Source organism: Dermacentor variabilis, chromosome 2, assembly GCF_050947875.1.
Source record: "Dermacentor variabilis isolate Ectoservices chromosome 2, ASM5094787v1, whole genome shotgun sequence".
Taxonomy (NCBI): Eukaryota; Metazoa; Arthropoda; class Arachnida; order Ixodida; family Ixodidae; genus Dermacentor; species Dermacentor variabilis.
In genome coordinates, this window is record NC_134569.1 from 194,965,081 (window position 1) to 194,988,227 (window position 23,147).

At 47.4% G+C, this 23,147-nt stretch overlaps 1 protein-coding gene across 5 annotated transcripts in view; it reads right to left on the reverse strand.

Moving 5' to 3' along the window:
* Nucleotides 1-7,429: 7,429 nt before the first annotated feature.
* The window catches only part of LOC142571127 (uncharacterized), a 44,544-nt gene continuing 28,826 nt past the window's right edge, over nt 7,430-23,147 (reverse strand). For all 5 annotated transcript variants that reach the window (XR_012825772.1, XR_012825771.1, XM_075679414.1 and 2 more), the window contains one exon: nt 7,430-7,664. Coding sequence is in view for 2 of the 5 variants with exons in the window: in XM_075679414.1 (XP_075535529.1) it covers nt 7,516-7,664 (149 nt within the window). In the remaining 3 variants the exon portion in view is untranslated. The remainder of the gene's footprint in view (nt 7,665-23,147) is intronic.

The following is a 23,147-nucleotide window of genomic DNA, read 5'->3' on the forward strand; positions in this document are numbered from 1 at the left end:
TTATGAAATAGACGCGAATGCCATTGAATAACCTGTATTGAAGAAATTACGTTCAAATAGAGTGGGTTACTCATCAATATCTAATCAGACACTCACATCAGCTCGGCATGGCTCATACTTGGCTCAGGAGGCCAGGGCGAGGTCGCCCCCTAAACATTGTACAGCTCTACCAAGCTCGTCATATGATTCATCCTACTCAGATGCTAGCGAAGAAGTCGGTCACCATCACGCTCCGAAACAAACGGATGAGCCCATGTTATCCTACAAGTTTCTCCACAGCCGAGCTAGTCGAAAAGTTCATCCTACCCAAGCAATGGGGAATTTTCTTTGGACAGCCATGCATCACTCAATGGAAACTATACCAGCCATAGTGCCTTGGTGCCTGACCATGTGCGGCGCTTTACATAAAAAATTCAGGCCTGCCTGTGTAAAACAAGAATTCTTGCAACAAGCTATTTTAGGGCTCAGCGCGGAGGCACCCGTTCCTGCAGTGAACGTCGGCGTCCAGGTGACCGAGGTAACGAGTGCAGCGAAGGACAAAAGAGCGAACGGGGACCGCCGCGGGGGACGATAACGCAAGGAGAAAAGCGGAGGAGGAGAGTCGAGGGGAAGCTTGAGGCGGATAACGGAGAAGGATGGCGTGGCGGAAGCGTGAGAAGAAAAGCGCAGTGTGGCGACGATGATTACGAGATGGCGCCAGAGTAGCGCGCGTCGTCTGAGAGGTCTATCGGCGGCGGCTGCTGTGAATCACGCCAAAGCGTCACTTATTCGCTGTCTCTCGAGATCGGAAGATTAGCGAGGCAGTCGCGCCTCGGTTCGCTCAGTTTGCAGCGTGCCGCACAAGACAGATTGTCCACACCAGCCAGTATACCGCGACATGAAAACCCATCTAGAGGAGCGCTGAAATATCGCATTGTTATTCTTATCGAAAGCAGTAATAGAAGCTTATTATGAAACTGCGTCATAAAATGCATTGCCAAAAGATAGCTTCTTCTTAAAGTAGGCAATGACTTTATTTTCTGCAGAGAGTGATCATAGAGTTTACACGAATTGATTTGATCAGTTATTGTTCAGTGATGCGATTTTTTTAAGGTACTAAATGTGAAAAGGTTAAGTTTTGGCGTATCTTAGAGAAGTATGTTTTAGCCAAAACATTTATGTTATACATACTAATACATAAGGAGTTGCATTGTACGGGAGAACTGTGTACGGGTGAATAAAGCGTGCAGGGGTGTACACAGATGAATGATTTGTCAACAAAAAGAGAAACCGTTCTAGCTGAGGCTTACCTTTAATTGAACGCAGAGCCGGTGCAAAAAAAAAAAGAATACAAATGGCGCATTTATTGCGCGTTTTATTGTGCGCGTCGCGGCGGTTTAGCGGCTATGACGTTGTGCTGCCAAACACGAAGTAGCGGGATCAAATTCCGGCCGCCGCAGCGGCATTTCACCAAACACGAAGTACAAAAGCACCCGTGCCCCTTTCATTGGTGCAGCAGTAAAGATCCACTGGTGGTCAAACCTGTTCAAGCAGGCTTTGGGTGCGGCTAGCTGGTATTGTATTGCAAAGTTCACTTCAGGTCAAAATTAGTCCGGACTCCCCCTATGGCGTGCGTCATAAGGCAAACCGTTATTTTCTCACCTGAAACCAACGAATTCAATTCATATTCTATTGCCTGTTAAGCAAGAAAGCTTCATTAAAATAATTTTTCTTTGAAGCGAAAAATATTTTGAGGTTGTGTCGTACCGCTACCTTTAATTGCACAATGTTTGTTCTTTGTCGCGAAGCGTCCTTGCGACCACTGCAAATAGAACGTACGTGGCAATTTCCGCGTCAATGTTGGTACACTTGAAAAACTTATTCAGTTTTTTAGTTGCATTGTTTCACCGCTGGGAAAGGAACTAGCAGTCTTAGCTTATCAAAACTGCGAACACCACTAGAGTGCGTTTACTTGGCGGCCACATACGGTGGCGACATTCTTGGCATCATCACGGAGCATCGGGAAGTCGCAGTGATACGTTCGATGCACCACTATACACGTCTCAATAATTTCTCTCGTCGTATTCGAGTGCTGATTGCCGTGTTATAGTTTGTTAACGAAGCTTCCCCTGAAGTCTAAATATTGTAAGGCAGTTTGTCGTGTGCGTATCATGGACACGCATGCTTATATCGCCTTTCCGTTTCTCTACCACGGTTGCGCTTTAAAACCACGGCGCTGCAAGTTTGCTTCAGAGACTTTCCTTTCCTTCCCTCTTCTCCGCCCTTAAACTGGCTCTCTTAACTACTACACGCAGAGACAAAGAAACAGCGCGCGCTTTAGATCCTATAGATGAGATGAATATTTACAATTATTATTAGGGTTTATAATTATATTCGAGTGCTGATTGCCGTGTTATAGTTTGTTAATGAAGCTTCACCTCAAGTCTAAATATTGTAAGGCAGTTTGTCGTGTGCGTATCATGGACACGCATGCTTATATCGCCTTCCGTTTCCCTACCACGGTTGCGCTTTAAAACCACGGCGCTGAAATATTGCTTTCCTCTCCTTCCTTCTTCTCCGCCCTTAAACTGGCTCTCTTAACTACTACACGCCGGGACAAAGCAACAGCGCGCGCATGCGATCCCATAGGTGAGATGAATACATATATATAGAAAAGCATCAGTCATAGGTCTCGAAGTATAGCCTTCTGAGGCGTTTCCTTTTTTTTCTTTTTTTTCTTTGAAAGAAGTCCTATTAGGGTTATTATAATTACACGAAGGTATTTCGCCCTCGCCAGCAGCAGTACTTGAGATAGCTATTCCGGCGGCTAGCTTCCCACGCTACGCGTGCCGCCCTCGCACCTGTTTAAGCTTTTCCTAGACGCTAGAGCGATACTATGCCTGCGCAACCTTGAGCGATCGGAAAGCGCGTTTTCTACGCTTGGCCGGTGGAGAGGGGAGGCTTCGTTCCGGCTGCGAAGCTCTCCACATCTCCGTAAGGTGCCTGGTGGTGGTCTCGTGCTGACGATGCCCTCTCGGTGAGTGCATATTTCCCCCCTCATCTTTTCAGAGAGTCAATACATACAAACATTTGTCTCGCAAACCAGATTTATTTCAAGAGAATTTTCCACGTCTCAATAATTTCTCTCGTCGTATTCGAGTGCTGATTGCCGTGTTATAGTTTGTTAACGAAGCTTCCCCTCAAGTCTAAATATTTTAAGGCAGTTTTCCTAGTCTCTAAAGCCGCTCGAGTTCACGCTGCTCCTCTGGCGGCCATTTTTCCAAGAAATTATGCCTTCCAACCATGCCTTCCAATCGACTGTCGCGGACAACATCAGTACCTTTCCACATAAGTATGAGGCTCGGAGCAGGAGCTATGGAGCTTGAAAGTAACCGCTGGCTTGACGAACCAACCGACTGAGCTACCTTTCCGGGCAACATTGAAGGATCACGAGTTCAAATCACAAGTTATGTTCCTTTCCCCCCCCCTTTTTTTTCTTTCTATTTAATGCCTTTTCCTTCATTTTATCACTGTACGGAAACCCTCCTAAAAAAATTATATATCCTCAATTATGTGTGGCCACACATGTGCAGGTCATAAATACCAGGTTCTCTAGCCGAGTGCCATCCATGCGGTATTACCGAGCTCAGATTGGCCCACCTTGACTGATCAAATAGGGCACCACTGTAGGTTAAATGAGGCGTACAACTCCTGCGGGACCCGCCGTGGTTGCTCAGTGGTTATGGTGTTAGACTGCTGAGCACGAGGTCGCGGGATCGGACCCCGGCCACGGCGGCCGCATTTCGATGGGGGCGAAATGCGAAAACATCCGTGTACTTAGAATTTGGTGCACGTTAAAGAACCCCAGGTGGTCGAAATTTTCGGAGTCCTCCACTACGGCGTGCATAATCGGAAAGTGGTTTTGTCACGCAAAACCCCATTATCCAATTTTTAATTTAACTCCTGCGGCGACGGTAGAGTATCCGTCTCCAGTGCAAGAGGACCGTGATTCAAATCCCGGTGCCGCGCAATTCTCCACCGGAAAATACAAAAAAAAAAACGTGGGTTGAGAAAATTCCACAAACAGGCCTGGAGTGCGGCCTGATCCCGGTGATCAGAACCGGTAACGCACTCTCTCACCAGAGCAGGATTGGCCACCCTGGTGCAGTACTTGGCCACAACCTCCTATATGAATACAACAATCAAACCCCGGCCATCAGTCCCCAGCAGCCGCGAAGCAACTGACCACGGCGGCGGTCAGATCTGTGACGCTGCAGAGGGTGCTAAGAATACCTGGCTCCGGACAGGCCTCCATTGGAATCTGAACCTCGCAACGTTTAACGTTAGAACGCTATCTAGTGAGGCGAGTCTAGCAGTGTTATTGGAGGAATTAGAGGGTAGTAAATGAGATATAATAGGGCTCAGTGAGGTTAGGAGGACAAAAGAAACATATACAGTGCTAAAAAGCGGGCATGTACTGTGTTACCGGGGCTTAGCAGAGAGACGAGAACTAGGAGTCGGATTCCTGATTAATAAGGAAATAGCTGGTAACATACAGGAATTCTATAGCATTAACGAGAGGGTGGCAGGTCTTGTTGTGAAACTTAATAAGAGGTACAAATTGAAGGTGGTACAAGTCTATGCCCCTACATGCAGTCATGATGACCAGGAAGTCGAAAGCTTTTATGAAGACGTGGAATCGGCGATGGGTAAAGTCAAAACAAAATACACTATACTGATGGGCGACTTCAATGCCAAGGTAGGCAAGAAGCAGGCTGGAGACAAGTCAGTGGGGGAATATGGCATAGGCTCTAGGAATAGCAGAGGAGAATTATTAGTAGAGTTTGCAGAACAGAATAATATGCGGATAATGAACACCTTTTTCCGCAAGCGGGTTAGCCGAAAGTGGACGTGGAGGAGCCCGAGTGGTGAGACTAGAAATGAAATCGACTTCATACTCTGCGCGAACCCTGTCATCATACAAGATGTAGACGTGCTCGGCAAGGTACGCTGCAGTGACCATAGGATGGTAAGAACTCGAATTAGCCTAGACTTGAGGAGGGAACGGAAGAAACTGGTGCACAAGAAGCCAATCAATGAGTTAGCGGTAAGAGGGAAACTAGAGGAATTCTGGATCAAGCTACAGAACAGGTACTCGGCTTTAATTCAGGAAGAGGACCTTAGTGTTGCAGCAATGAACGACAATCTCGTGGACATCATTAAGGAGTGCGCAATAGAAGTCGGTGGTAACGCCGTTATACAGGAAACCAGTAAGCTATCGCAGGAGACGAAAGATCTGATCAAGAAACGCCAATTTATGAAAGCCTCTAACCCTACAGCTAGAATAGAACTGGCAGAACTTTCTAAGTTAATCAACAAGCGTAAGACACCCGACATCAGAAACTATAATATGGATAGAATTGAACAGGCTCTCAGGAACGGAGGAAGCCTAAAAACAATGAAGAAGAAACTAGGAATAGGCAAGAATCAGATGTGTGCGTTAAGAGACAAAGCCGGCAATATCGTTAATAATATGGATGAGATAGTTCAAGTGGCTGAGGAGTTCTATAGAGATTTATACAGTACCAGTGGCACCCACGACGATAGTGGAAGAGAGAATAGCCTAGATGAATTCGAAATCCCACAGGTAACGCCAGAAGAAGTAAAGAAAGCCTTAGGAGCCTTACAGAAGGAAGCCTTACAGAAGAAAGCCTTACAATTGACAATAACTGGACTGCGCTCAAAAGGCTGTTTACCCACCTCATTCGTAAGTATATAACTATCGTAACAATTACGCGTTGCAGTTCCATACCGTGGTTTAAACATAAACTGCGGAGCCTAAACAACAAAAAAGAAGCGTTTGTACAGGCAATCCAGCAACTGCAATGTTTTATCATCGTGGCCTAAATACAAGAAGTGCAACAGGGAATACCAGGATCTACTTAAAACCACTTCACGTCACTTTTTCAACCACGGAGTGTTATCTAAGCGAACTAACAACCCTCGAAAATTTTGTCAAGTAATAAACCCGAGCAATGATCCTGATGTACGCTTACTGATCCCCAATGCCCCACTGCACCAGAGTCAAAGTGTGCCCAGGAATTAAACGACACATTCTCTTCCGTATTCACCCGTGAGGGCGTCACTTCATGCCCAAACATAGACACACTTCCAGCTATCGCCATGCCGCAGAGTATTCTTAGCCAGTCCGGTATCACATCATTGCTTACTAATCGTGAGGTGTCATCTGCAGCTGATCACGTTGGCTTACTACCACGTATAAATACTTAGAAGTCAATTTTCTATCTGAACTAACAGGGAATTATCACAGCAACGTCAATCTTTGCGTCTGCTGAGCGCACGTTTCAAGTAATCAAACACAGGCTAAGGCAAGCGGCTTCACACTTAAAAAAACTCGCCTGTACTACATTAATCATACGCAAAATTGAATATATATGTGCGATCTGGCATCCGAACCAGCGCTACATCGTACCTCACCTTCACTCCTTGCAAAACTGTGCTGTTCATTTTATCTTTTCAGATTATTCCCCGTAGTATTGTGTTACATTTTTAAAAAAAAAGTGCCGAATTGGATCCCCTGTCATTACGACGTAAATACGCGCGCCTATGACTTTTTCATAAAGTTTATCATCACGAGCGTTTGCAATATTTCTTTCAGTCACCCTCTGTCATTTTCCCTCGCCGAGAAAACCCCTTTTAGGTCAAGCGGATGGTTTTGCACTCAGCTCTTTACGCGCAATAATTTACACCCAGAACGATACCTGACTAGAATAACCTGCCATTAGACATTGCTACTGAAGCTCACCCCAATAAATCGCAACAAATGCTGCGTGCGTATATCAGAACGTGAACTCTTTGTGCAATGTGAAAATGAGCGTTTTTCTTGTTTTCTATATTCCCTTCCTCTGGTACCTTCACTATTCATTTGTTTTTCTTTCCAATTATTCTCTTTTGGGTGCCTTTGACGTATTCTGAATTCTAGGTACTTCAATTTTCTTATTTTTTCTGAGTACTTGCTAATTTCGTTTTATCGGAACTTTCATTTTGATACACACAGTCGTGTTGGCATACGTTTGTTGCGTTTTTCTAACAAATTGTTATAAGAGTATGATCTCGTCATCCCCCTACCCCCCCCCCCCCCCCCTATGTAAGACGCTCTTCAAGCGGCCATTTAGAGGTATTTTGAATAAAAAAAGATAAATAAAGATTTGAATATGCTGTGTTGTGGTGGGCGCCGTATGCTTTATTGGCAATATTCCCAGGCCAGATGCATTCCGTCAGACGCTCGATTTCTCTGAAAATTCAGGCAACCAATGTGATGATTAGGTCGTGTCGTTCGTCATATGCTTTCTGTATCACAAAATTGTAACGTGTAACAAAAATATTGCAAAATATTTTTGAAAAAATAACAACATATGTGTAGGGAATTTTCCACTTTTATTACTATTCACCCTTGTACATTCAAATAATCAAACTACAGGAATAGTTGACCATGTTTTCACACACTATATAACTTTATTGCTTCCTGCATAGCCTGTGGTAATAAACTTGCGTGCTCTTGTAACAAAGCGAATCAAATGCAGGCTTGCAGAATCTTGCCTTCGGCATTATGTGCTTCCAATCGGCCGAGGTAGTGTCTTCTTTCATCACCCAAAACTCACAGTCTGAAACAAAAAGAAGTGTACAAAGCTGCAATTAAAAAATTGTATACAACTTTATTTTGTGCCGAGTTATGGTTGTTACGAAGTATGAGAGGGAAATAAGAGACTCGGGTTGAATACCCCAAAACAAATAATGTACGAGAGACATGTAGCCCCTTTACGCGCTATCTCAAACTCATATAATTCATTGGCAAGTCTCGCATTAGCTTCGCACGTACGTCTGTTGAGCATACTTTTCTCAAATATAGCTGCCGAAAGCGAACTACGTGAATGGCTTCCTTTTTTTTCTAGGCGGCCTAGTTTCGCAGCATCAACCCAAATCCAAGTGGTTCATACTCGGTGTGAGCGGAGAAATCTTGAAGTGTGAAAGTGCTCGGTGCCTAAAATATGTAAATAACTACCATGACAGATAAGGAAGAAAAAACCCGCCGTGGTTGCTCAGTAACTATGGTGTTGTGCTGCTGAGCACGAGGTCGCGGGATAGAATCCCGGCCACTGCGGCCGCATTTCGATTGGGGCAAAATGCGAAAACACCAGTGTACTTCGATTTAGGTGCACGTTAAAGAACCCCCGGTGGTCTAAATTTTCAGAGTCCTCCACTACGGCGTGCCTCATAATCAGAAAGTGGTTTTGGCTCGTAAAAAACCATAATTTATTGTTTTCAAGGAACACAAAACGACTGAAATGCGCCAAAATATCAACGTTGCCGACGACGTGAGAATTCATTTGTACCCATAGGGTTCTATTCCTGATATCGGCGAATTCCGCCATATTGTAAATTAATTTTACAGCGTCAGTTTGAACCAATCAGAGAGGCCGTAGCAGCGCTCTGGACCAATCAGATTTGACAAAATAGCGAGTTCTATAAAATGGCTGGTTATGCCGATGTCCAGAACAGCACCACCTTGCTTCTCATGTCCGGCGGCAGTGGATAACTATGGAGTGAAGCATTCTAAAGATAATAAATATCTTGGCAGATGTATGCTAATCTCAGAAAGGCATACTTCAAATACAGGTGAATATTATATACCAACTTTCACATCCTTCGGGAATTCTAGGCGTATGTGTATAACTCTGTTGCACCTTCAGATTGTCCGACAGTGCTTGCACAGACACTTCTATATTGCTCATCCTTGCCTCCAGTTTTACTAATCTTTCGGGCCCCTTCTCGTTTACCACATTCCCCAGTACACGGCAGCCATCGCGCGTAATCCCTCGGTTTACTAGCCTGTCTTTCCCTCGCTTATGTTTCCAGCTCTCTCTATTCTTTATTGCAGAACATCAGCCGTAATTAGTTAAACCCCGCACTATTACTGGCGCAATTTATTAGCTATGCACAAAATTTTGCAAATATTTCTCTTTATTGATGCTTAGAGCTTTCGTACCTTCGGCTGATGGCATTCGTGGTGTTTTCAGTGCGCTCACGCCCCACCGCACCTTAGTCTGGGCGGCGCGCATGCAGTGATGCACGTTCGACTGGGGGAGCACGACTCGAGTGCACACCACGCTGCCACCCAGGACATCGACGGTGGAGCACGTTGTCATCGCGTCTCGCAGTGCATGCCAGCAGACGACAAGAGCTTGCCACTCTGTTCAGCCGCGATTTTGTAAGGGCCCGTTACGAGGGCAGCAATTTCTCGGCGTGTCTAGAACAAAGCTGCTTTTGGCGCTGGAAACCCGTAGCTTGTCATCCATCGAAGACGACGTAATTTTTCATTGCCGCTCTCCAGGACCACCGACGAAAGGAGCTTTCAAACATGGGCAATGTTGTGACTGGGGCTGTGGCGTCCTAAGATGTTGGGGAGTCATCATTCTACAGCAACAGGTTCTGCGCTTGATAGTGCAACTTTTGTTTCTCTCATTTGATTTCTGTTATGAAGGCACTTCAGCCTAAGTCAGAGTAAATCCAAACTGCTGACAGCGAAGTTCACAGCCTCATCGAACTTCCCGAAAAATTATTCTCATGACGGGAATTATTCTTCAGTTAACGTTCCAAACATTTGCAGAAAAAGCAACTGGCCTCTGGAACAAGCTGTGGTTTGCGGAATTTCGAATTCAACCACTCTTTCACACGGCGCGCTAGCCGCAAACTTTCGTTTCGGTGTGTGACACGTTGGTCTTCCACGTAGCGGAACGTGAAACCCTCGCTGCGTTTGAAGTAGTTTCCGTTTCACCGGCAAACCTCCAGGGGTGGCTCAATCAAAGGTACCAATAATCTTCGTTATATCGGGCACATGTTCCTGCCTTCTTCGCTGGCACCCCCGACATCGGCGTATGGCAGCGCACCACCTAAGGGATCGCAGGGCTGTGTTACTAGTTAAGGATGGTTGATGACCGATGTCGGAGTTCAGCTGCGCGTTTTCACCGGCGTCCTGACAATACGGCCGTCTCGGTGCTCACACGCAGGATGCGTTGCTGGCAGCCCTCAGACTGAAATCTGATGCTGACCAAGTTGTTGGCTTTCATCGACACAGCTGTACCAGCTGCCTATCCAACTTTCCACGCGGAGCAGGCCAAGCGGGCCACGAGAAGTAAGAATTACAGATTTTTGGCTAATAACAACGAAGTATAGGCAAGGTGCCTTTTCTTTTGCAATAACTGATATTTATGCTTCTCAGAAAATTCGGTGCATTGAGGCACGTTATTTTGCTGCTTGCTCTTTTATTCATATTTGATAGCTACAGCGGCTCCCCATACTATTTGGCGATGCCTTTCTCCGCCGCATAAGACACGTCGAGAAACTCCTCTTAACAGCTTTGTAGTCCCAAAACTGCTCGGCGGAAGGCCACATACAATGGGCGCTTATTGCAGTTGTCGCCACATGACAGCAAATCGAAAGGCACCACGCTTTTATGGTACCGCTTCCCAATCTTAAACATTCTCATCACTATTGCGCAGCAGTCACAACACTCCATAAATACAGGATGCAATAAGCCTATAAACGCGGTTTTATCAGCTTAATAGTGACATGTGACGTATACGAGGCTTTATTTTAGAGCGCAGCTCTTTGGCGTCCGTTCCTGGGTTTCGCGTCGTCGTCGTCGTCGGCCTCGTAACCAGCTCCGCCCCCCTTTCATCCCCCCAGCGCTAGCAGCGACCGACTGGTACCGCTGGATGCCGCTGACGCCGCTAGAGAGTCAAGATAACGTGACTGCATAGAACATCGTCGCCGCCATGCAGAAAGAGGAGGAAAGGGTCCCCCTCCCCCTGTTCTTGTGTGGCGGATAGGGTGCTCTTCAGTTGCCGACGCGCCGGTTATTCGTTGTCCCTGAAACCAACTCCGCAGCTGGGGTTGACTCACTATCGGCGTCAGCGGCATCAGTCAGTCGCTGCTATCTCTTCCCTCCTCCCTTTATCGTGTTGTCCGCTTGCTGCGCGCGCTTCTGCCCCCATCGTTTGCCGCTGGGTGTACACGCCGCCCCCCTCCCCCCTCTTCCTGCGAGTCTCCGGTTGTCAAAGCGCCGGCTCGAACTTAATTCCTTTCTTCGCGCCTCCTCCAATGCAACCCCTGTGCGGTGGCAATCAGAGAGCCAGATCGGTGGCGGCGGATCTGTATATGTGCACCGCCCGAGCCGAAATTGCCGCTGCCGTTCGCCCTGTGCGGTGGCAATCAGAGAGCCAGATCGGTGGCGGCTTGACATAAAGACAAACAGCAATTTCCTAACACTTATGCGGGAGAACATCCCGTTCCTCTCGCTAGTAACGCGTCCCACGGCTGTGACAACCTCGCGAGGCACTTGTATAGATCTCGTCTTTGAGAATCAAGCATTGGTGTACCAAGTCGAACATACATCAGTCTATTTCTCCGACCACAAAGCTTCCTTCATGACTGTCAAGAACTGTTAGTGGAGTCTTTGTTAAAGGAATACGTGTGAAAAATAAAAAAAAAATTCTGTGATAGCGCATACATGTGTTGCTCGATTTCTTTGCCTCAATCTATCGAAAAGGTGAAACAGCTTATTTGCTGCGCTCAAATTTCGCATTAGGAAGTAACGTAATCGTCGGTAATTTTTAACGCCTTGTCCTCTCACTGCGACTTTGCTGGAGAGGGTAGTATAGCATTAGAGTAACTCTACTCTTTATCAAGGAAATGTCTTCAGTACTAATTCTCTTTCTGTGTTGCAGCTGGTATTGGAATTTGACCCCTCCTGGTAAAAAAACAATACTAACCGAGAGCTTGTATCAGAAATTACAAGTGCGGTGGTTCCTAGCTTTAAAATTTTGTGGTTATCTCTACGTGCGTAGCAATTTTCATTCCCGGCTACCGAGTGTATTTGACGTAGGCAAATAATCCTACAAGCGCACCCTGAGATACGTATATTTTCTGCTGTAAGAGTATGCCTCTCAGCTGTTTGACATGGTCTTGACATACATGCTTTGGGAGCCTTGAATGAGCAATACCACGTGTGAAGACATAAGTACCATACTTTAAATTCTCCAGTACCAGTCCAGAAGTACCATTCTCCTGCCAGCAGCTACTCGACGCCCAGCTAAGCGACGACCAGTGCAACTTGATACGCAAGGCACTGGACGGCGCCAACCCTGCCGGTAGCGGCAGCTACGACTGGTACATGCAAGCAGAAGATGGCCTGCTCTTGCGGTATATACCTGCTGCCAATACCGATTTCGGTGAGTTCCCATTCCGTTTCGTTGTGCCAAGGAAGCTGCGCAAGCCTTTTCTAGAGTACTTTCATGAAACCCTTCTCGCCGGTCATAGCGACGGCAAGAAAACATTTGAGAAGTTGTGTCGTTTGGCGACATGGCCACACATGAGAAAGCATGTCTTCAGATACGTTCGCACAAGGCCTACCTGCCAGACCGTTAAACCGAGGGGAGGGAAGCCACCAGGCTTCATGCAACCAGTTGAGAGCCGATACCCATGGGAAATTGTGGCATGTGATGTTATGGGCCCATACCCCAGGTCAGCTTAAGGGAATCGATACTTGTTAGTGGTCACTGACCATTTCTCCAAGTGGGTAGAGCTTTACCCGCTACGCAAGCTGGATCCTAAGATAATCTGGGATAGGCTGTTGGAAGCAATAACCCGTTTCGGTTTCCCAGCGCAGCTTATCACAGACAAAGCCACATATTTCACAGGCAGGATATTCGATGAGACTTCCAAAGCTCTTGGCGTGCAGCACAAAAGGACGACACGCTACCACCCTCAAGCCAACATCACGGAGCGTGTCAGCAGAAACCTTAAGAAAATGCTGGTGGCTTTCACCAAGCGGCACAAGGACTGGGACGTTCGTATCCAGGAGATAGCTTTCGCCACAAGGACCACAGTAAACCGGTCGACAGGGTTTACGCCAGCGGTTATTCTTCTCGGTCGCGAGCTCCGTTTTCCTATTGAGCATGCATTCACCAACGGCTCTGAATTACCAACTTGCAAATACTCCACGTTCACAAAAAATCTTTCCAGCCGCCTGGCCCACACTCTGAAGGAGGTCAGGGAAAACTTGGACCTTGCCCGACTTGAACATAGGAACCAATACAACAAAGGCAGGCGGCCTCTGGAGTTCGCGGTCGGCGACGAAGTGCTCCGCCGCACGCACCCACTCAGCGATGCTGCAAAAGGGTTTGCTGCTTTCCTCGCGCCTAGATGGGATGTCCCTTACGTGGTCGCGAAACATATTTCTAGCTTGGTGTACCTCCTGCGGGAAAAACACGGCGTAGTAATAAACACGAGAGTAATAGGGCCCGTAAGCTTGCACGACCTCAAAGCGTACTACGAGCACCCATCAGACAGCTAACCGTGCTGCAGTCATTATACGAGTTCAGCAGTTAACGCGGCTGTGCCCTACATCCGTTATCTGTTAATCTCGACATTTTTACGTATGCTGTGCTTGGATATCCTCGCCTTGCGCAGAATGCTACGCTACTACTCCAACGGGCGTGACCAGCCTGGCTGCCACGGTGGCCCATCGAAACATCACCTACGTCGTCGGCCTCTCACCGAGGCGGCCAATGTGCGCTGGCGTCGGTTGGGCGAAAAGTGCATTGGCTCTGAAAGAGCGCACGCCTTGAGCGCATGCCAATTCGAGTCATCACGTGGAGCTCCGAATGACGCCAGACACCATTCCAGCCCATCGCGTGCCAAGTGCCCCGAACCTTTTTCTTCGCAACACCCGTGATGTACTTGACTAGGACGATGCATGGTGCTGTTGTTACATAGTGTTGTTACCTAGTGTTGTTGGACACCCAGACGGGTGTGCGGTCTTGTACGGAGGGGGGGGGGGGGGGGTGTCGGGCCCTTGGGCCTTCTCTGTAGCGCGTACGAGGGAAGTCTTTGAAAGGCGCGCCACAACGGCACTCGTCGCATGGAGCATGCACACCGATCGCGTTATCGTAAGAACTCGCGCGGGGACTGCAGGGAATGCGGCTGCCCGATAAGAAGGCAGCGGAGACGGCACTCGGGGCTTTTTTTCGGGGCGCGGGCCTGGGGAGGCGCTGGTGGGGCGTGGCCCGTCTAGGTTCCTTTCCGAGCGTGCTGCAGAGCGGGGGGAAAAGCGTTTTTGCATTATGTCCGCGTGAAAGAGCATTCTTGTTGTTCGCTTTTGGGACTGTGTCTGCGCGCCTGGCTCGGTGCTTGCTTGCTTTCTGCGCGTTATGCATTCTGTTATCGACCGAAAGATTGTGTTGGTTGATGGTTTGTAACGGCCGTTCTTTCGTCGCTCCCTTTGGCTTGCATATTGTGTTGCCTCGCTGTTCTGCTGCTTGCTTCTTTGCCTTCTTCTTTTCTGCTATTGGCCACAGGCTGAGGTAATTCTTTGAGTGTTTCATTATATCGTAAATTAAAGCGGTTTTTGTTCTTTGCGCCACTGGTCCTTTGTCGTGCTGGACCCCCTGAGCGAAGGCGAGGGCCTTCAAACTGGACACCTCAGCAACGCCGTATCCGAAAAGAGCATTTAGTGACGAGTCATACAGTCACCAGCAGGGACCAAGCTGCCTCACGCTCACAAATCCCACAAAAGCACGTTAAAATACAGAAAAAAATATACTGTAACGAAGAACAGCCTGCGCCTCACCAGCATCGCCACCGGTTTGAGCTCGTGGTTGCTGTCCCTGGCAGAATGCTTGTGACTGGTACCTATTCGCCTGCGTCTGTTGCTAGTAAATCTCTTAGCAAGTGGTGGAGGTGCTTGGTTTCGACCACCCTGGAACTCCGGAGTCGTACTATACTATACCCCCCATCATGCCCGATGTGGCATGCACTCTCCAAACTTCTCCAACGACGTCGCCCAACCGGGTTTGTGCTGGTGCCGTCCGTCAGCGAGATCCCCCTATCTTCTCTGGCACAGATGAAAAAGACGAATATTGGATCTCCTCATACGAGCGAACGAGTGCCCATAATCAGTGCGACGATGTTACCAAGTTGAGAAATGTCGCATTCTATCTCCAGGACGTTGCGAAACTATGGCTTTTAAACCATGAAGCCGACCTCACTTCATAGTTGGCCTTCAAGACTAGCTTTACCGAGGTTTTCGGTCGGCCAGCAGTGTGAAAGCTACGTGCAGAACAATGTTTGTATACACGATCGCAAGAGGTCGGAGAGAATTTTACCAGCTATATTGAGGATATTGTTGATCTTCCGAAACGGGTGAACGCATCCATGTCATAGGAGGAGAAGATCAAACATATCATGGAAAGTATTAAAGACGACAAGCTTCAAATGTTATTGTTGAAGGGTCCTCTCACTGTCGTCGAAGTGATAGAATTGTGCCAGAGTTACGACGAGTTGCGCCTGTAACTGCTTCATACTCGACGTCCAACTACGTCCGCCGAATCTTTGTCAAGCCTTGCAGTCGACGACAACCATGGTACACTGTTCCAAAAAATTCTAGAGTTTGTTCGCGCAGAGCTCGCTCGCCAGCTATCTTTGATGTCGTTTGTCCCGGAACCACCACCCGCTTTAGCACCTAAAATACGCGTCTTTATTCAAGAGCAAGTTTTTCAAGCCATTCCTCCTGCCCGTTAGCAGACACCAGTCACTGCCCCTCTGACGTGCGCTTAAGCAGTTTCCCGATCTCGTCCACAAACGCCCTTGCCACACTCTATGCATCGACCGCCGACATTTTTGCCGCCACCTATGCCGCTTCACGACCAACGCCATTTTCTCCTATGCCGCTATCCGACCGACAGCATTTTCCGAATCCTCAACCAGGACTTGGACCTTACCCCCACCAGTGGCGCACTTTCGATTACCGCCCAATATGTTTTGCTTGCGGTAGTGCTGGTCACGTGGCGGGCCGTTGTCGTCGTTGCATGCTTCCTCTTCAGAACATCCGGCGAGCGCCACCTTTCCCCGCTCCATTTTCCTCTTCGCCTTCCAGCCTTCCTACCTCTTCCTTTTCCCCTGACCGCCCAACCGCCTCTACCCCCCGCTCACCATCTCCCCGTCGTCGCTCGCTTCCTCCGATGTGGCTCCGTATCGCGTCCACCGAGCAGGAAAACTGATGGCCGCACTTCCCGAGGCACGAAGTGCGTCCACGTAGCAATGCCCAAGTCCTCGTGTCTCTCCAGCCAATATAATTAAAGCGTCTGTCGAAGGAATCGCCGTCCAGGCACATTTAGATAACGGGGCCGCCGTATCCGTAGATACAGCCGAACTCTGTCGCACACTACGAAAGGTTTTGACACCTCTCTCTGACTTCTCCCTTCCAACCGCTAATGCTCAAAATATTACGCCTCTCGCTGCCTCTACTGCTCGAGTCTTCATTCATGGACTATTGCATAACCTCGAATTCGTCGTGCGGCCCTTGTGTTCCCATGACATTATCTTAGGGTGGGCCTTCCTTGCAAATAATAACGCCGTTATTGACTGTTGTCACGCTCAACTCGAACTTTGTGCGTTTGCCGACCTTCAGAATATCGAAAACCATTCCTCCAGTGATGAACTGTTTGTGTCCGAAATCAATGTCATGCCTCCGTGCTCTTCCCTGCTTGTGCCTGTTACATACGCCGCTATATCTGATAGTACTGTTCTCTTTACGCCCTCTGAAGTGTTCATTACCCGCAAATGTTTTCCGCTGCCCTTTCCTCCCCTTACTCTTCACAATGACGTCACGAAAAATGTCGTGGACAATCCTACGGCATGCCCTTTACCTTTATTTCATGGTGAATGCCGAGACCTCGTTCAACCTGTCGACACCTTTTGCATCTTTGAAGCTCCTGCCGCTTCTACTTTTACGGACGTTAGCGGACTTGTGACCCTACGGTTGATGAGTCACCCGTCGACGCTTTGCAGCGCTCCATCGACGATGAAACGTCATATTCAGGACAAAGCCAGCGTTTAACTCTTCTCCAGAAGTTCCGCGCTTCTTTCGACAGCCATGCTTCCGGTTTGGGTTGCGCATCGACCACTTTTCACCAGGTAGATACCGGCAGTCGGCAGGAGCGCCGTTTTGTTGACAACCATGCTGCTGACATGCTCAAGCGTGGAGCTGTGCATCCTTCAAACAGTCCCTGGGCGTAACTGCTCGTTCTCGTTAAGAAAAAAATATGTCTCTATTCGGTTCTCGGTCGAGTATGCCGACGTCTCAATAAGATAGCGCGCAAGGTGGCTTACCCGTTAGCGCGTATCGACGACGCCCTCAACTGTTTGCAAGGACCGGAGTTCTTCGCTTGATTTACATTCCGTATACTGGCAAGTCCTTTGGCACCATCTCGTCGACCTAAAACAGCAGTTTTAAACCTGACGGTTCATACCAATTCATCGTAATGCCTTTCGGCCTGTGTAACGCTCCAGCCACTATTGAGATAATTATGCATAATATTTTACGTGGCCTCAAATGGAACACATGTCTATGCTACGTGGATTACGTAGTTGTCCTGTCCTGTAATTTTCGAACACATCTCAGCCGTCTCGAGCACGTTCTGAAATGCCTCACTGAAGCGGGTCTTCAACTCAATTAAAAAAATGTTTCGGCGCTTGAAACCTCACTATTCTTGGCAGTGATATATCACGAGACGGCATCCCTCCGGATCCATCGAAGCTCCGCACTGTCACGGACTTTTTATAGCCAAAGAAATTACAGGAGCTTCAAAGTTTGCTTCGTTTATGCTCGTATTTCCGATGTTTCATTCGATATTTCGCCTGCGTAAGTGTACCCCTGACAGTCCTTCTAAGCGGCGACAAAGAACTTTCTACTTGGCCCCCTTCATGACATTGTGCCACCTGCTAACCTCGCCACCCATCCTCGGCCAATTCGATCCTGCAGCACCCACCGAGATCCACACCGATGCCAGCGGCGTGGGACTCGGCGCCATACTCGCGCAACGAAAAGCGGGGTTCGATAACTATGTCATCGCCTACGCTTGCCGAACACTGGAAAAGGCCGAGGGTAATTGCTCTATTACAGAGAAAGAGTGTTTAGTCATTATTTGGTGCCTTGCGAAATTGCGTCCCTATTTGTACGGTCACCCTTTCGATGTCGTCACTGACTACCGCGCCCTTTGTTGGCCATCCACACTTAAGGACCCATCTGGCCGACTTGCTCGTTGGGCCTTAAGCTACAGGAATACGACATCCACGTTCTTTACAGTTTCGGCCGCAAACAAAGGGACGCTGACGCCCTTTCTTGTTCACCGGTCTCCGCTGACAGCGCTTGACTATCCGCCCTTCAGCCTACACTTACATCTCATGCTTGCTAATGATTTATTTGCAGCAGTAGCAGGCGAATGGGTAGCAGTCACAAGCTTTCTGGCAAGGACAGCAACCGCGAGCTCCTACTGGGCGCGATGCTGCTGAAGCGCAGGGTTCTCTCCTTTGTTACAATCCATAAGTATTAGCCTAGTCAGTTAAAATATGACATAAATGAAAAAACAAGCATACAGAATCATAGACTACCAGGCTTGATTGAACGAGGATGACTTAATAATGAACACCGAATACAGGATCAAGAACCAATTCAGTCACGAGTAATTCAAGGCGCTTGCAGAAAACAGCAAATTAGCTACAATGGTAATTGTTTCTCTCACACAAACCTACAAAAATGCAGTTGTTGCATGGATGCAGTATTAGGTCGGGATCGGCAAAAGGGCTTAAGTGCAAGCTTTAGCTCGGCCCCAACTCCGAGACGGCCTATTCAAATATATGTAAAATGGAAAACCATTTTTCTGAGATAAACCCTAGGCCAATTTTGATGAAATTTATTGTAATTGAGATAGAAAGTTAAATTCTAGTGACTGTTGAAAGCGCAATTTTGATTTAGAACCTGAATTTTGTTATAATAATTTTCAAAAATTTGAATGCTTAAGAAAGATAGAAGCACGAATTTACAAAAATAGCTCTGCCTCAAAAACAGATATCGCAGATTTGTAAAAGGAATCCATTTGATCATTAAAAGAAGACGAATTCGAGGTGTCAATTTATATCTTATGTGAATTTGTTATGTTGTGTAGAAGGATTCAGCGAAAGCTGTATTTCCATATTACTATATTTTTTTGAGATTCATGTGCAACATACCAGTTTTGTCCGATTTAGATGTACTATTATATGAAATTTAGAGAATTGACCTGAATTGATCTCGTAAATGCAGTGGTACGATTTCCATGGAGTTTTAATTTGGACGAACTACGCCGAGCTCAGGAGAGTTCACCAAATTGACAATGCCGTAGTTAAGACTCTTTAATCTCCTTTTGCAACCCGAAAAAAGCACTACACTATAACCACCCAACTAATTGCTGGAAAACTGCGATGTCACAAGAACACAGTGACATCGTACTTCGTCTGCAAAGGAAAGTCTAAAGACGTGCTAACAGATGCCATTTTTTTTTATTCTACGCAGTGCACGTGATGAGTACGTCATCTTCTACCCTTGGATATTCTATCATGCAAAATACTATTGTGCTAGTTGCTGCCCTTTTAGTCCAGACTCCCGTTCATTGCAATTAGAAAAGAGAAAGGCAGCGGATAAAGTTTACGAACAATGGTAAGAAACGTTCCTCCCAAGCTTAGATGCTCTTTAATTGAGGCTTAGGCACCGCAACGACATTTGTTCAACAGAAGTGACAATGCATCCAGAAAGGCGTCATTTTGCGCACGCGAACTTTTTTGCTACGAATATGAACGCTTTTTGTTCCAGGCGCCATTTTGTTGCCAAGGCATGCCAGTCTATAGAGAAATCCCGCAAGCCAGAATGCCCTGCACTGGGACAGGCTCCAGGTTGGCTCCAATCTCTGCTTCCCACGTTGTTATTTAGATAAAGAAACATAAAAATAATGCGCATGCCCCGCACTGTGGGAATCAATGTAAGCGAAGCTTTCTGTGCTGTTTGCTCTGATTGACGATAATTAGCTGTGATGTTGACGGTGAACGTTTAATTTCTTCAGCGTTTAGTCCAACACGAGAGCTTCGAGTTGATGTTAAATGTTACCTTGCTTGCACCACGGCTGTCTACGTAGCACATAGAATACACAGGCAGACGCGTTTGCTTGAAGCGATCTTGTGCGCCATTGTTCATAATCTCTGAGAAGGTTGAGCATTATCATTGCCTCACATGGCACATCGCATCACGGTGGAGGTGTTAAACTTTAATTGAATTATGGGGCTCTACGTACCAAAACCACAATCGTATTACGAAGCAAGCCGTAATCGCTAACGCCGCTTTAATCTTGACTCCCAGTGTCCTGTAACGTGCACCTATGTGTAAGTGCACTAAGGTTTATGTATTCAGCACGCGGCGAAATGCGGCTGCCGTGATAGGGATTGAACCCGCAACCTCGAGCAATTCGCAGCTGCGAAGTTACCACGGCGAGCACAGAAGACTTGACGTGCGACATCTTCCGTTGTTTCGTCCAGACACTACAACGATTTAATGTGGCTTTGGGTCTGCACGCCCTGCGTAAGTTGTCCGCATGACATAGCTTCATTGTGCTTCTTTATTAGAAATAGCGCATATGTGCCGTACCGCACCTTTATTTCGCCCGCAGCCGCGGTCATGTCTGCCGGGTGTCCCGCGTACATTGAGACAAACATTAAAACTATGCGAATGGGCGAGAAATGCGAAAGCACCCGCGTGCTTATATTTAGGTGCACCTCAGAGAACCCCAGGTGGTAGAAATTTCCGGAGTCTCCCACCACGGCGTGCCCCATAATCAAATCGTGGTTTTGGCACGTAAAGTCCCCTAATATAACTTCATTTAAATATTCAAATTCCACATAGCTGAATAGAACGTAGGTATTCTTATTTGTGGTCACTTGGAGATACTCTTATTAATAAGTCTTTTCATTCCACCCAATTACATATAATACACATATACGCACCAAGAATTATGCCTTCAGGGCAAGTCTTTATCGCAATAAAAATAATAATAATTGCATTAAAAGTGTCAATGAGAAAATTATTGAGTAACATGAGCAACTCCCCATACAGCTTTTCGTTGCTCAATAGATGCTACATAAAATATTTTGCCAAGCATGACAACAGCCCGCGAATATACGCCAGATTGCCGCGCGACCGGCCGTTCGAGGCGCTTTGGTGCATTCGCTGGCTTCTTTCGTTCCCGGAAAAACACCATTATGTATCGCGCGTTTAGAAAAAAAATGCTTTATCGGGAATTTATGATGTCGTTCTAATATTCTACAATTGACGCTTTCATCTAATATTTGAGCAGCTCAATAGACAATTGGAACTCATTATTCAATTATTCCAAAAGCAAAAATAACCTGAGTATCTCTAAGCGAAGAAAACATTTCCTTGGTTCTCTCCAAATATGTGCATTTGCGTATTATTAAAGTTTGGCTAAAAGCGCTCTCAAAAAGGAGTGCTCTGCTCGACAGAATTGCATGAGGTCGTACAGAGGTGGACACAGTAAAATAATTTGGAGTGACCTTTGTTAGGAGTGGCCTTCACAAAGGCCACTCCTAACCAAAGGCGACAGAGAAGCGTAGCTTCACGTCGAGGAAGTCCGGGTGGAGGTCGGAGCTGCAGGGAGGGGTTTAGTCGATGTAGTCGTGCAAGTCGTAAGTTTTGCGAGTTCCACTCGGTCACTGTGAGGCTACGTGCCAGGTGTCGAAGCTGCCTTGCAGCGTCAGTCCTCGAAAGCGGAATCGGAATGCTGTGCTCTTCTTGATGAGCTGTGCGAGCAGCGTTATCGGCGGACTCATTGCTACTGATTCCACAGTGGCCAGGTACCCACTGAAAAACGACTTCGTGGCCTTTTTGTTGGACATCATGGTGAAGTTTCACGACTTCGTATGTCAATTGGTCATGACATCCGTGTCGGAGAACTGACTGCGTGCACTGTAATGCCGGTTTTGAATCACAGAACACATCCCATTTTCTGGGTCTCTCCGAATCAATGAATTCCAGTGCTCGACGCAGGGCCGTTAGTTCTGCCGCCGTTGAGGTCGTGACATGCGATGTCTTGAACCGCAGTGTCATTCCTCGCGTTGGTATTGGTATAACCACGGCACCACCAGAACTGCACGACGTAGTCGATCCGTCGGTATAGATGTGCACGTGGTTGCTGTACTTTTCATGCAGAAGAAGTAAGCTCAGCTGTTTTAGAGCAGGGGCCGGTAGATCTGTCTTCTTCTGTAGTCCTGGAATCGTTATCTCAACTTGTGGACGGCTCAAACACTACGGAGGAAACGCTGGCTTGGCCGCAGGTGCGTACCCTGAGGTAAACGACGCACGATGTGCACTGACAATACCGCTAAATGTCGAGCAGGGCCTTGCAGCAGTGAGGCTCGCCAAATGGTGGGAAGGGGTCCTAGCATAATGCCTGAGATGCATACGCATTGTCTCAACGCCAATGTGCGTCGTGATCGGGTAATCCTGCGCTAGGGCGATGGTTTCAGCCGTTGATGCACTGCGTGGTAAGCCAAGACATATCTTAAGGGCTTGGGCTTGAATACTCTGAATCGTACGCAGGTTAGTCTTGCAGGTGTTGGATATTGCAGGCAGGCTGTATCGCAGGAATCCAACGAACAACGCCATGTACAACTGTAACATAGCGTGTATAGATACTCCCCAACTTTTTCCTGCAAGGAACCTGAACAGGTGACAGATAGCAGTCAGCCGCTTTTTCACGTAATTGACGTGCGGAGTCCAAGACAGGTCTTTGTCAATTACGACTCCCAAGAACCTGTGGCTTCTGCTGTATGGTATAAGTTGTCCGTTAATAGATACGCCGTAACCAGACATTGGCTTCCTCGTGAATGCCACCATTGCGCACTTTCCGCATGAAATTTCAAGTCCTTGTTGAAGAAGGCAGCAAGATGTCATTGTGGCTGCCTTCTGAAGCCGAGCACGAAGCTGAAGTCGTGTCACACCTGATGCCCAAATGCAGATGTCGTCCGCATAGATGCAAAGTCGTACGGTGCTTGGCAGGTTGTAAACTAATCCACTGAGGGTGAGATTGAAAAGAGTCGGGCTAAGCACTCCTCCTTGAGGGACTCCTCTGCTACCGTAATGCTCGGACGTCGGGCCATTTTCTGTGTGCATGTAGAATGGTCTCCTCTGTAAGTAGTTGCACACC